This window comes from Sinohyriopsis cumingii, chromosome 14, assembly GCF_028554795.1.
Source record: "Sinohyriopsis cumingii isolate HCF-2022 chromosome 14, ASM2855479v2, whole genome shotgun sequence".
Taxonomy (NCBI): Eukaryota; Metazoa; Mollusca; class Bivalvia; order Unionida; family Unionidae; genus Sinohyriopsis; species Sinohyriopsis cumingii.
In genome coordinates this window covers 130,639-146,444 of record NC_142974.1, presented here as the reverse complement: position 1 = coordinate 146,444, position 15,806 = coordinate 130,639, and the positions used below count along the sequence as shown (strand labels likewise).

The following is a 15,806-nucleotide window of genomic DNA, read 5'->3' as shown; positions in this document are numbered from 1 at the left end:
ATTTCGCAATGTAGGATTTGAAGGCCACTACTGTAACATAGTTCGGAATACATTTGGTATTTATTGTAAACAAATGCTGGTAGATAATGAGTGTATATCAATGATAAATGACACTAATAGTAGGAAGGGAAATCTCCATGGTGCTCCATATCCTTCAGGTTAACCACATATTCAAACATCTTAATACTGTCATCAGTTACTTCAGCATGTCCAAGTATATTAGGATAATACAGCATACATGACAAGGTTAAGGTGGCAAACACGTTGAACAAACTATATTACCTCAGTTCTATAGCACTATTAGTATATTATACACTATTATCTCCATTTGTTTCTTAAAATGCGCATCCCAGGATTTGAAGGGTGGGGTGCACAGTGTCCATCGCTTTAGGCGTCCTATATGGAATAATACACCGCCATAAGACAACTGTATACCTCATTATAATCATGTGACCACATATCATAGTGATCACTTTTTTATCAATAGATCTTTAGTTGTGTAAGAAAATGGTAAGTAAGCAATACTAACTTGTTTTGTCATATTTCTGAGATGATTATTTTCATCAGTGCTCTTGATTGCAAATTTTGAAAACATTTAATGATATAAAGAACATTGATACCCTTACCTTGTTATCCTTACCTTGATATCCTTACCTTGATATCCTTACATTGGTATCCTTACCTTGATCGACTAAAACAGACATATGCTTCTCAAGCCATTGGTTTTGATCTGGTTGATACACAAAATTTTTCTCTAATCCTGGGAAGAGTTTTATTTCCTCCTTGCCGCAAAGCAAAACTGGGTCAGACGTTCTGCATCTGGAAACAAACGTTGTGAAGGAGCCATCGTCATGGGGAAGGAGCTCCAAACCATCCAAGATTTCATAATGACAGTCCAAGGTAAGGAATTCAAGAACAGATAACTTTTCTTCCCATGACAGGGACTTGTACCTTGGATTCTCTTTCAACACAGCTGCAAAACTTTGTGGACTTGTATCTGTGACACAGCTATTGAATTTCAGGAAGAATTCAAATACATGCAAAGGGACATCCACATATTGTTTGCTATACATCCGTAAGATTTTAACCAGGGTAGACTTCACCGTTGGTGGCAAGCTAGTGTACTGACGGAATGTGGCAAAGAAAGCGTCTGAGCAGCTAATCCAACTCTTCTCTCCAGACATGTTAACAGTCATTAAATTGGGTCCTGAAATACTTCTCCCAAAAAGACCAGGTAGTATGGCATTCCATTCATCGACAACCTCATCAACTCTTGGAATAGTTTCATATACACACTGAACAAGGTCATCTCGATTTCCATTTTCCTCAGCATGATTGACCATCTCACTGATAAGAATTTCATATGCTTCAGGCAGTACTTCTGACAGCAGTTTTTCATTCCACATTAGTGATTTGTCCCTATGTAGGTGCATTGTCTCCTGCTCAGCCGATGGCCATTTGATGTGGCGTCTGTTCTGGCTCAGGGCAAAGAATCCGTTGACATGCACTGGTAATCCTGTCATGCTTTTAGTCTTCTGTGGCAGTGGCAGGAAGCAATATACATGGCCTTTGAACTCTGCATGATTTTGACCCAAAGGGGCAGCCACACCAACAAAAGGGCAATATCCTAAAGAATCATCCTTAATAAGCGCTTGCAGTTCTTCAGACATATTTCCTCCTTTGTAATAATTAATCACCATCCAGTGATTATTCATTTCCTCCACAACACTGTTTTCCTTAAAGGATTTTGTGCAGAAGGAAAGACGATATCTACAGTCAATCGAATTCTGTGAGACAGATTTTTTCAAACATTTGATCTTTGTCAGAAACTCTTTTCTTAATTTTCTTACTTCTTGTACATTTTTCATAATTTCCAGAGAAAGTTGTAAATTGATAATGTTTGTATCATTCTTTCGCTCATGCAAAACAACTTTAGCTAAATGTTTCAAGAAGACCAAAATGCTTGAGGCTTCAGTTCTAAATGAAGTAAAGAGATCCATCACCTTTTCTCTATTGTACAATGTATCTGACAGATTCGAAGCCTCTGATCTCAATGGAAACCAGAATAAAGTTCCATTATACATGCCCATCTCTAAAACCTCTCTGGAAACACCAAATGTTCCATCTAGAGCCAGGAAGAAGTCATCAATGTTTAACTTCTTCCATTTCTTAAGTTTTGACAGTTGGATTGTTAGGCATACACAGTCAGGATTTCTGTGGGGATCCATGAACATAATCCTGTCGCCACTCAACACAACAGGGTGATCTGAAACAAGACAGACGTAACAATGGTGAAAGGAGAACTGTGAACAACACATTATATGTCAGCACTGCTTTTAATGATCCTGTATGTTGGTAAAAGCAGGTCAGCAATGACTGATGTTGACCTTGAACATTCAACCCTATAATCACAGGGTTGGTAAAAGCAGGTCAGCAATGACTGATGTTGACCTTGAACTTTCAACCCTATAATCACAGGTTCCTTGGTGTCATGAGAACTGTGAACATTATATGTCAGCACTGCTTTTATAACAATGTGCGTTAGCAATAACAAGTCAAAAATGACTGATAGGTCACATTGGTATTGACCTTGAACTTTAAACTTTATAATCAGGGATTACCTTATACTTACCAAGAATGCAAACTATTTGTGAAGCCTATCGAAACAAGATGATACAGAAAACCTTCAACTGGATTTTTGTGGTCTTGACCCTATTTAACCTGCAATACATCCTATAACTCCTCTTTAATGTTGGTCGCCATTATCTAGATTGCAATTGTAATTATTTTCTTGATATTTTTCTCCGTGTTTATGCCATAGTAACCTTGACATTGGGTTGTTCATATAAAAATGTAAAGGGTTTATGTTTTGTTCCATGTTCAAGTCACCCATAAAGTATAGTCAAGGTATGTGGTCTAGAATAAAACTCACTTTGTGAAAACTAATCTGACCTTAACCTCTGACATTTTGGGCCAAAACTTCTGGTGAAGAAAATCGATTTACACTGTCATGCTGAAACAACACTTCTTTCAGTCATGTTTGCCTGGACCTTTGTAACTTTGACCTTATGTCCCCAAATGGGCACATTTCTTTCCAACCATATACAAGCATGCAACCAAGTTTGGTCAATGTCCATGAACTAAAGCGATATTGCAGAAACCAAAACATTGTCATAAGATGATATTCTCAACATTAAAACAGTCATATAAGGCTTGAAAAAGTAATTAAACTGTTACATATTTTAGCTAATTTCTAATTATCAAACCTCTGTGAAACAAGTTTAAAAACAATAATTTTATTCTGACATTTACATTTCTTAATCAGTTTGAGGGAATAGAAATGCTTCTTTTTAATTCTAGCAATGATAAAATTTAAAGTCATAAATGATCAGAAATTCCCAAGACAAGCATGATCCACCAAAAATATGGTTTCTGTTTTGAAATACCCAAAGAAAGATACATAGATAAAGCAAGGATTTCTTGACCTCCTTTTGAACAAGCCATTGTATTTAGTGCATTCTCAAGAATAAAAACTTGCAAAACCTATAAGAACTTGGACTGTGTCCAAGAACAGGAGGTTCACTCCCAACCCAACCCCTTCGGCTTGAATGAGTTGTGCAAATACAAAAGAGCAACTGAATGATATGTATTGTATGAAAAATATAAAATACTACATTAGTGAATAAAAAGAAATGGGCATACCTCTAGAATATTTATTACAGTAAAAATCTAGAACACGATTGCCTGATGTCCACAATGTCTGCCAAGTGTCACAGATATTTGTTAAACATTCGGGACATGCTGCACACACGATTTATCCTCTATATAAACTAGAAGAGTGTCCAAAAAATTCACACCCACCCCTGCCCCGTCAGCTTGAAGAAGCTGTGCAAATAGAGAAGAGCAAAGGACTAGGAGAATGATACATGTGTACAAAATATTACATCCATGGATACAAGGAAAAGCACAGACACAGTTTATTTTTTATAGGAGACAACTTTAAAAATAAAAGGAACATACCTAACACAACATCAGACCTTCCAACCATAACAAGGCTTTCTCAGTATGTATTGTTTGCTTCTGTAAATTGTACCAGTTTTCAGCAAGATGTAATAAAATGACAGGTACTGGTATTTTCAAGTTACAAAACAAGCATTTAAAAGTCCAGAAGTGTGATACAAGACAAATGCAGCGATGGTAAACCATTGGTAAAGTTTATTTGAACTATAATTACCTCCAGTGCAGTTTACAAACTGCAGTTACAAACCATACAGAGCTCAATGGCTACTTGATATCTCTCAACATTGTAATCCTTGAAAACAAAATTCACGTTGGTCATATCACCGGCAATCATCTTTCCTGCCATGTGATACACTCAAAATGACCTTTAATATCCTTTATATTTATTCTTCTGTACCATTAAAACTTTTTTAAGAGGTCTACTGTCCCCATCGTCCTGACATATCACCTGTTGGATGACATTTTTAAAAAAAAAAGTAACCGCTTTATTATGCAGATGCACTTCGTACAATTTAAAGCACTGAAGGTACTTCAGTAAAGTTAGTCTACTCCCCTGGCCAATTTCACTTAATCTAAAATAAAACCCAGATCAGAATCAAACATGGACATGCTATTATATGTTGATTACCAAAACAATAATATTTCCGTAATGTGTACTTTTATTCTACAAGCATTTGGAGGGTCATTCCCGTAAGACTTACTGCAAAATCATAAGGGTTGGCAGGTCTGAAATATGCAGGTGAATGCAAGTACAGAATGAACTATACATGCTGGCCAGATTTTTATGTAAAATTTCATCGCAATACACTGAAAGTTGATTGGAGAGTTTGTACACAAAGGAATTGCCATACATGGTATAAACATTTGGCACCAAAAAGGGACATAACTCTGTACAATGTATGCAACATAATGAGAAAATTATTTGCTCAGAAAGCCCTCAAGTTGATAATGTCTGTATGACTAGCTGCACATACAAGAGTTGTAGCTTTATCTTATATGCAATTGATGCAGAAAGGGACTTAACTCTGTAAACAATGAATCAAATTCAGAAAGGACAATGATATGTACAAGTTGTCCTATTTCGGTAGTTTAGTTTTGTATGCACAATCACATACATTTAACACCTAAATTCCATAACAATGTATCCGATGGCAAAGAGCATGATATGTGCATTTTGGCCTCATTTCAATGAAGTTGTCCATGATTTATGGAAATCCTTCAAAAGATGTGGGGCAAGTTGTACCCACCGTAACTGTCATAAATGGTACATACATTAATAAAACTGGAAATAACTTAATGTTAAAGTGCTATGGAAGAATGGTATATGCATGTTGACCCCATGTCATTAATATCTAACAAACTATGTCAATAATATCTGACAAGATTCAATCCAGTCCGTGGAAAGAGCTGCATGTACAAAAAGTGCAGAATGTTCGTATGTACAGGTTAGATGTGTAAGCCTACTGCAACATATTCATGCCTTAACAAAAACAGCATCAAGAAAGTTAAAAAAGCTTAAAATACATCACTTTGCAAAGCATATTAAAAAACACAGAAATCTATCTATAAATTATGTCCTTGCATGTGTATATACCAACATGCACATGTTTCTTTCTCCTAAACTTAAAAAAAACAATAGAACTAAACAAATTTCTGATGTTAGATTATCATAAGAGCCATGTTAGGGAGAATAGATTTGCTAAACTGGTACAGTTTAGGGAGGAAAGGCACAACTCACTAGGAGAGTCATAGAACAATGAAACCTGGCTAAAGTATTTGCAAAGCCCTTTGGTAATTTGTGCAATTTGTACAATTTGTGCCAACCTTCCAATTTTAAACTTGAAAGGCCTGAAGGATATACGAAAAGAATTTAATTAATTTAGTATTACTACTCAACAACCCTTGGGGAGTCCATGACTCTGGCATCTTCTTTGCATTTCAAACATTAACCAAGTTGTAAAAGTTGCATTACCTGTGATATGGAAAACAGACTTGAACCCCAGTCCAAATCGTCCAACCTTGAGTGGATCCTCTTCCTTGACACTGCTGTATATCATTTTTATTCCCTTCCAGTCTGATTCCGTGAATTTAGCATCATTAAAGAAGCAAAGAGCTGGACCCTTAAATAATAATAATAATAATAATCATAATAATGATAAAGAAGAGGAAAAAGTAGAGGAAATTTTTTTATTCCCCTCCAGTCTGATTCAATGAAGGTAGCTGGTCCCTATGATAATAATGATTACGATGAAGAAGAAGAAAAAAGAAAATTTATGTTAAGACTGATCACAGCATGCAAACTCTCCAGTATCTTCAAACAACTAAACATTTCACTAGACATAGCTTAGAAAGTGACTCACATATGCAAACTGATAGAATATTTTAAACAATGACCATGTGTCATCTGGAATACAGATTAGGTAACAAACTCGCATTACTTCAGCAAAAAGAAACTTATGCTCATTTAGTCTTGTTCTCATCCTACCAGTGGCCATATTTTTTGCTGTCATACAATGTGAATGAGATGCATAAAATTAATTTCAGTTACTCAGGTCAAATACCATATTGCCTTTTATTCAGTGACAAATAGAACTGGTTGTTTTTTAGAATTCCTACAACTGACCTTGAGAAACTTCCGATATTTGCTCTTTTTGTCATCTTGTGTATTAATACATCTGTCATCATAGAGGATCTTGACCTCGCTTGCTCCAGCATCCTCTGCATTCTGAAGTAGTTCCTGAAAGTTTCAAAAAGTAGATCAGTGATGTTTAAACATGCGTATTAATGCTGTGGATGATAATAATAACAATGTAATATATATATATATATATATATATATATATATATATATATATATATATATGCAATAAACTGATATGATGAACAGCGCGAAACTAATATCTAACAATCCTGAGCACTTTCAACTCTTTAATCAGTCTTTTAAAAGGCAAACACATACAAGACAAATAAAACAGAAAACTGTTCTGTTTGCAAAACCTTACATGGTTGTTTCTACATGAATGAAACCTTTTACTTTATTATGTTTCAACTAGTTTATTTCAGTTTTTTGCTGATACTGGAAAATATTTATATTTACCGGTACCTAGAAATTGATCAGCCTTTGACATCTGTTATTTTATGTAAATTTATGTAAGCACAAATTATATCCCAGATATTCCATTGTTATACTAGTCATTGTCTATTAAGCAAATTAGAGAATTATTTAAAAGAAAACGTGTCAGCTGAAGAAGATAATTTTATTTGTGCATGTTTTTTCTTCTCCTAGTCTTCTTGGTTTAAAATGCTTGGTTGCAATGTTCTTAGGCGATGTATCCAGTAAGATTTCTTTTCTTTCCTGGTTTAGGAACTCCAGTTGGGGTTGTGAGCAATTGCAATAAGTGTTATATCAATGAAAGTGTGGCCAGGAGAGAAATGTTCTACAACCGGGCTTCTGTACAGCTTCTTTGTCATCCAATCAAATCTATGAAGGTTGATCCTTTTGTGTCACTTTTCAGTTTTGCCGACATACTGAAGGCTACAGATCTTACATGTGATGAGATAAATGACATTCTCTGTTTTGCACATTTTGTTTGGACCATGGATGTTTAATTTTGCTCTAGTCACTGTGCCAGAAAATGTCCTGGTCTCTATCATATGTTGGTATGTTTTGCACCTTTTATCGCCACAGGGGCCAGATTGACTAGGGTGGTCTTGATCAGTGATTTGCGTTAGCTTCACCCTGACTAGGACGTCCTTGAGGTTTTTTGGTCTCCGGTAGGCTACTGCAGGTTTGTTAGGGAGAATTAACTTTAGTGCGTTCGATGATTCCACGATGGGCTAGTGTTTCCTGGTGATTTTGCCTACTTTGGGGTTGTCTGGATGGTACAGGTCAGGATAAATCTAAACCTTTTCCTTCATTTCATACTTTAGTAGGTCATCACGGTTTGTTTGTTTAGTCCTTTGGGTAGCCTCAGTAATCAGGTGTTTGTCATAGCCTCCGTAAATTAAATATTCAGACTTTTTAGGAATGTTTCATCGTCAGAGCACATTCTGCATATCCTCAGTGCCTGGCTATAAGGGATGTTCCTAATGAAGTGTTTTGGATGACAGCTGCTTGGCAGGAGATAATGGTGTTTGTCAGTTGGTTTAGAGTAGATATCTGTATAGTGTTTGTTTTTTACCAGGCTGGTTGTTGTGTTGAACCTATTTCCCTTTATGTTCAAACTAACAACTAAACCACTGGCCAAAAAATAGTTCCTCCAGCAGGATGGAACTGACTTGATGATCTAGGTATCTATACACATCAGACAGACTCTCATAGTGCCCTAGTAATAAATCCTCCTCTCAATACATAGTTACTCCCAACTCCACTAATGGTCTGAAGTATATATATCACAAGGTTAGTGAATTTAATTCATCCCCTTTCCATCTTAACATTGTCAAAATGACAACATCTAAGAATTAAAACAAGCCCAAGATACAAAATTGCCTGATCATATAGGATTTGATCTTTGTGAATGATTTGTCCTCCTGTGACAATGATCATCTCTTTTAATAATCCAGACTATTCAACTCAACATGGTAGCTGCCGAGGAAGAAAATTTGAGTAATGATTTAAAAAGAAATGCAATGCTCTAACTGGTCACCCACTACGAGTCCATAAATATGATACTGGTATAGATATAACCGTTATGATGCATTACTACCATTATGATGCATTACTACCATTATGATGCACTACAACCATTATGATGCATTAAAACCATTATGATGCATTAGAATAATTATGACGCACTACAACCTTTATAATGCAGTACAACCGTTATGATGCACTACAACCATTATTATGCACTACAACGATTATAATAATACTAACAACAATAATAATAAAGAGCACCTAATCTTTAGAACCTCTAAGTGTTTTACAATATTGGATAACACATATATAATGATGTGATTTTAAAAAAATAAACACCATGAAATTTGAAAACAGAAAACATGCTGAATATTTATGGTAAGTAAACATTATTAGGTCTTTAAGTCAGTTCTTGCAATTGAAATATATGAGTTTTAAGAGTGCTCTTGAATGAAATCACTGTTTCTTTGTGTCAAAGTTCAGTGGGCAATTTGTTCCACGTTGCTGGGCCCTGGTATGCAAAAGAACGCTGTCCATATGGCTTCATTTTCATAGTGGCAATAATGAGAATACAAATGTTAAAAGAGGAGCATAAGTATCTTGCTGGTGTGTACATATGGGTGAGGTCGGATAGGTATGTTGGACTGGAGCCCGTCAGTGAAATGTAATACAAAGAACACATTCTGTGTTTGATTATGGATCAAATGGATAGCCACTGTAAGGTACAGAGCAGGGGGGAGGTGTGCTCTGATCATGGTACTCTAAGTATGATCCATGCAGCTGTGTTTGGAACATTTTGAAGTTTCTGGAGCAGATATTGAGATGAACCAGACATAATTGAGTTACAATAGTCCAGTCTTGAAAGTACTAAGGTACACACAAGTTTTGTAGCAGCATCAACAGAAAGATAATTGCAAATGGAGCTGATGTGTCTCAGCTCAAGATATGCAGCCTTGCATATGTTCATGACATGTTGGTGCAATGTGAGAGTACTGTCCTGAGTAACACCTAGGTTTCGTACTGATTGTGTGAATTTAATGTTGGCGTTGCTGATATTTATTGTTTGTGGTAAAGGATATGAATGAGAAAGTCTTTGTGTTGTGATCAGAATGGCCTCAGTTTTATCATCTTTCATCTGCAGCTTGTTAGATGTCATCCATGATTTCACATCAGAAATGCACCTATCTACATCTTGAATGGTAGCATCAGCGTACAATTGGTGAGACCCAGGATGATGATCTATGACATTTGAGAGTGCATGTGTGAATAGAATGATAAGTGTCAAGCCAAAAACAGACCCCTATGGAACACGACAACATAAATCAACTGGGCTGGAGGGTATTCCATTTATGGACACAATTTGTGTCCTGTTGACCAAGTTGACCAAGTAGGATTTGAACCACAATATGGCTGTATCGTGAATGCGAAATATGTGCTGGAGATGGTGAATTGGTACATCATGGTCTATTGTGTCAAATGCTGCAGACAAATCAAGGAGGGCGAGGACTGTAATCTTTCTGCTACCCAAAGAAGAGAAAGAAGGCCATTAACTACTTTCAGAAGAGTAGTTTCAGTAGTGTGGCAAGGGCGATATGCAGACTGTACATTGCTAAAAAGACAGACTTCAGATGAGATATAAAGTGGGATAGAACAACTTTTTCTAAGCTTTTTGACATGAATAGGAGATTAGAAACTGGGCAATAGTTCTTTAAATTGTTATGGTACAGTGCTGGTTTCATCAGCAGAGGCTTAACAATAGCAGTTTTAAAAAAATGATGGGAATTCCCCGGATGAGAGAGAGGTATTAATAACATCAGTTAGTGATGGCAATATTTGATCTAAGCACTGAAGCAGCAGTAATGTTGGAATTGAATCAAGTTCACATGACTTTGGTGCACTCTTCATCGCAATTGTATGTATTAAATCCATAGAGACAGGTTCAAATGTTGCTAATGGTTGCCACTGAAATTCTGTATGGCAACTGTATGGTGACGTCTAGCCAACTGAAATAGTGCTGTCAGTGAAGATCAAATCTGCAATCGTTTTATGTCGTATGTAACACTTTTGAATACTCTTCACAATGGAGGCTAATTATGGGATAAGAATAAACCTCCTAACATCAAATTCGCAATGGAAATACCTGGTTGTAGATATCGATACACTCATCTGCAGATTTTAAATCATGATACATCAATGCATCTAGTAACCAGTATATATATTTGTATGCACAAAATGTGGACCCAATCCATTGGTGATGTGTGTCATGAAAACTACTTCCAACTGTTGCCTAGGATGTAGGAACAAAGAATGCAGTTAAGCCCTAACGATAGCACGTTGAGTTGAAACTAGAAAGCACAAACGTTTTTCATAACACCCAACAATCAAGAAATCGCAAGGGTTTGTTCTTCTCTCTGCTGATCCAAGATGACTAAATCACATCTACAATCTGACACCATGACTTTACCTCCCCATCGAACATTATAGACCAATAACAAATATCTAGATGTTGTAAACAACTTTCAATAGGTGCCATAATGATTCTATACTAATTACGTACACGTGTTTTTTTATTATTTATAACCCTACTTACAAGATGGACAGTTTGTGGGTTAAATGAAAGTTTTCTTCTTCTTGAACAATACCGGTACATGATAATCTGCTTACCAAAAACATAGGTTTTACATATCAGCATAATTGATAGGAATTGTCTTAAAGAGAATCAAACAGCCCACAGCTAATATGTTGTTGTTGTTGTTGTAGGGTTTAACGCCATTTCTTCAACACAAGATAGGCTATACATGGTGGCCAGGATAAATGGTAGAGGAAATACCTGGGAAAACCCAAGAAAGAACCACCGACCCATAAAAAGCTACTGGCAAGCTTTCTTACGTACCCACATGTGCCGAGCCCGATACACAAACCCAGGGAAAGAGAGAAAGAAAAAGAAATATGCATGTGTGTGTATTTGAATAGATATGAACCAAACGTGCTGTTCTTCCATATAAAAATACTACTTACAATACACAACTTTGAGAATTTGGAAATTAGTGTTTATATTGAATCGTTTCTAATGTCTCTATCCTTGATAATCCAAAAAATTTAAATACTGATTTCATAACAATTATTATGATCATAATCATTAAAAGTGGCTTAAATGTCCTGGGACAGGAATAAAGCAAAAGTATATTAAAAAAATGTTTAAAAAATTGGGATGAATGAGTTTTACATAAAAGTGAAAATATAATAAAAAGTATCTGTTTTTAAAAATTTAAACAAAATTGGGATACCATCGCGAGTTTCAAACTTGTGACCTCTTCTTCGGCAGCCAGACACACAGAAAGAAAAAAATGTGTGTTTTTATATATAAGATTATTAATTTTATTATTATTATTATTATTATTATTATTATTAAAGATATTAGTGCTAATATTGTTGTTTTAATTGAAGTTTATTCCTGTCCTTAAAAGCACCTTTAAAATGGCTTCTGAAAAGTCATATACGAAAGCACTATAAAGATCTAGGAACAAAACTTCAACTCACCACCACCTGCTCTAGCATGAAAAAAGAATAAATTCAAGTGCATGTATGAGAGGCAGAAAGAGAGAGATACTTTTATGATCTGTCCATCATCCGGGTACTCTGCAAGAATGGTCTTCAGCTGTTTTATTAAAGGAGGTTGTTCCATGGAGGAATACTCCTCAATGTCCGAGTCAGCTTCCTCACTCGCTAAAAAGAAAACAACTCTTCATGCCTCTTTTCACAAAAGAAAAAATTCTAGAAAAGAAGATTGACATATATTTGTTCACATTAAATAAGGTCCACCAATCAAATTATAACTTTCAAATTTCAGGAATTAACACGATTTTTGAGGACATATAATTACTATCAATAACTCTCCTCAACATGACTTGGCTTTGCTTTGATAGCATTCTAAAAATAGGCTCCAAAGGTCACCAAAATATGAACTTTTATTCGTGGCTGTCAAATCTAAATGTTTAAATTTACGTTTTTCTAAAAAAGAACAGATTAAGATTAACATTTATTTTGTCCACATTAGATAAAGTTCACCAATCAAATTACAACTTTCAAACTTCAGGAATTAGCACACGTCATTTGCATCACATTAGATACAGTTCACCAATTAAATTACAACTTTCAAACTTCAGGAATTAACACACGTCTTTTGCATGACTTGGTATAATGGTACCAATTGTACAACCCCAGGTGGGCAGAGCTTAAAATGTAGGGAACATTGTATTCAGAAATAAACAACAACACTAGCTGTGATTGGTGCATTATGTAAGAGTTGTACTTTCTGTTAGGCTTAAAAAAAGTTTAGCCTCTTGGCAACATGTGAGATTATGCTAATTCATATCTAGATATCATTTTGTATTTTTTATGATTTTCTTTTAAAATTTGGTACACATGGCTGAAAATGTGTAGATAACTCTTACCCCTGTTTAGTTCCAGCAGAGTTATGACTCTTAAATGCAATGGAGTACCTGGTTCTGTCCTTGTCAAATGGACAATCTAACAAAGTTCTCTATGACAGTGTGTGACATGAATGCTGAGGCAGGATAGAAAGTATATTTATTTCACAAAACACTGCCATTGAGGTCTATCGAAAAACAATTGGTAATGTGATACCATTTGTTGGATGCCATGCTTTAAAATTATATAATCAACAGTTTGATCGTAAAGACCCTTTGCATGAAATCGATATGCATAGTTTAAAACATCTGTTGAAATGCTCTAAAGTTAGTCTGTCTCCCTAATTCCATTAATTATAATATGAAGCCCAGATCAAATACATATAAATCAATTATCCATACTTTTTGGCAGCAATCATTTTTCTGTATGTTTTGCGTTTAGGATGCAAGTCTGTATTTTAAGGGTCATTTCTGTAAGACTTATTCAAAATCGTAAGGGTTGGCAGGCTGTCATTCTAATGAGTGCATGTTTGCTGCCCTCTCTCTTTCAACGCATTACCTGTTAAGCATCTGACCTATGAAGTGTGTGGTTCCTCTAGAAGAGGCAAAAACAGAGGTCACTCCCACTAAAGCCAGGGACCATCCAAAAGGTTGAATATAAATGATGCCGACAGAGGATTGTCATTAAAGCAAAATGAAAGCGCAAGGTGAACACACATTGTATTGTAGATATTTGCATACACAATCATGATGTCTGTGAGAACAACCCATAGAATGGCACAAAATAATTAACAGGGTAGGGAGCTAACTTTCATCCTATAGAGGAAATGGACTCAGAAAACAATGGCATCTGTCGCCTAGTTTTCATTCATCAGAGTTCTAATATCTTCAAACATGGAAGGTATATTGCTGTCAATTTGCAATTATAAGCTCTTGTTCATTCCTAAATAAACATATTGTGGGTTTGTGCATTAAGTGGGGCTTTAACTTGTTTTTGCCTAGCAAGATCGTTCCAGTGCATCTCAGACTCTTTCATCTATATTCCATCATTCTGGGGATCATGAGTGCACAGACACAGACACACACACACAGTGTAATTATGACATACCCATTTTTGTGGATGGACTCTAATGGCTGCTATCTTCACTGATAAGTCAGGTGATACATCCACGCAAAACCATTTTCAAATGACTGAAAAGAAGATGAAGGGAATATTATTCACTTTACTTTTCTTGTAAAAGCATTTGTCTTTTTCATAATTTCAATGTGCCTTTTTAGCATCATCTTTGTCACTTTAGTAGTATCAGTAGTAATCATCATTGTTTTTATTTTTCTGCCCCTTGATTCCATGCCAACATGACCAAGGCAGATGATTCAGTCCCATAGACAATATTGCTAATGTCTGTCCAAACTGCTTTTTTTGTCTGTCAAGATATGCAAAAAATACATATAAACTATGAATGATTTATCCAAGAGGAAACAATTTTCCTTGTATATGCCAACTTTACACATTAAATCCACGTGATCTCTCTATTTACATCCAGTAGTGCATGTGCACTGAAGATGATTCAATTAAAATGGTTCAAGGCTCAACCCTATGATTGTCTTCATTTGGTACTTAGAAAAAAATTACATGATTTCTTTCAAATAATTATGTTTAATCATTCATCGACCTTCATTCTTTATTGCAAATAGACGAGTTCCTTAGTTCATACAATACTTATTTGGTTGAGACCACATGCAATACCCCGATACAAACTAAAAAGAACAGTCTTGAATGGTCTTTAAAGTCGAAGAATTAATTTTTTCTCAGCTTCATGGAAAATACTGAGAATGTTCTGATTGGTATGGTTGGGAACGAAACTGGGGCTCAGAACTTCCTGGGAGATGACCTGCGATGGTAACATATCTGTTTAGCCTGGGCCTTCAAGTTAAAACACTAACCGGAGTCAAGGCTACCGAATGGTGGAATGCAAGGAACCACCCAAACTGCGGACATGATTCCATTTGCAATATAAATCAGCATGTTCTAGTGGTGACATGTTTTAACTGCATATAATACAGAGAAAAAGAGCAATTGTGATAAAGAAACAATGTCGTTATATGCGTTAGGGAAAACTGATGCATTAAATAACATGAAAATAGTGAAACAAATTCAGAATATTTTCTTACTGTAAATAATTACAAGTAATTTTACCCAATATCAGTAATTTTACATGTCATTTTCTAGTTGTGTCCTGTGTACAAATATATAAACTGAGACTGCATGTCACAAATGAAATATGAAAGATCATATTTTCCATCTTTTATAAGAGTAAAATATTTTAAAGGCATGAACATCTGCCATTATTGTCATGAAAAAATTAATGCAAAATTGCCTTTCTTCATATATTTGTTTTAATCTAGATTTATAATAAATACTGAACAAGACAAGAGGACACAGTACCATCAATTTTACAAGTCATAGGTCATAAGTACTGCCTTGTTGGAAAAGGGAGAGAAGGTCCCTAGTTGGTAAATTACATACACTAAATCAAAATCAAAATGTCTTTCATACTAGATATACTTTCATGCAATAATTGCTGCATTCTAATTACTTAATTGACAGCCACTGTATGAATGCAGTTACCAAACAAATACAGCCAAGTCTACATTGAGTACCATATTGGGGTAGACAAGTACAGATACCCCCTCATAAAGCTGTTTTTTTGTGCTTATTT

At 35.5% G+C, this 15,806-nt stretch overlaps 1 protein-coding gene across 1 annotated transcript in view; it reads right to left on the bottom strand.

Moving 5' to 3' along the window:
- The window catches only part of LOC149783064 (sacsin-like), a 30,292-nt gene extending 17,024 nt beyond the window's left edge, over nucleotides 1-13,268 (bottom strand). Inside the window, exons 1-5 of the mRNA XM_089933339.1 lie at nucleotides 13,256-13,268; nucleotides 12,267-12,382; nucleotides 6,644-6,757; nucleotides 5,993-6,140; nucleotides 683-2,266 (exon numbers count right to left, since the gene is read on the bottom strand). Coding sequence (XP_089789465.1) covers nucleotides 683-2,266; nucleotides 5,993-6,140; nucleotides 6,644-6,757; nucleotides 12,267-12,382; nucleotides 13,256-13,268 — 1,975 coding nt within the window. The remainder of the gene's footprint in view (nucleotides 1-682; nucleotides 2,267-5,992; nucleotides 6,141-6,643; nucleotides 6,758-12,266; nucleotides 12,383-13,255) is intronic.
- Between the last annotated feature and the right edge of the window lie 2,538 nt (nucleotides 13,269-15,806).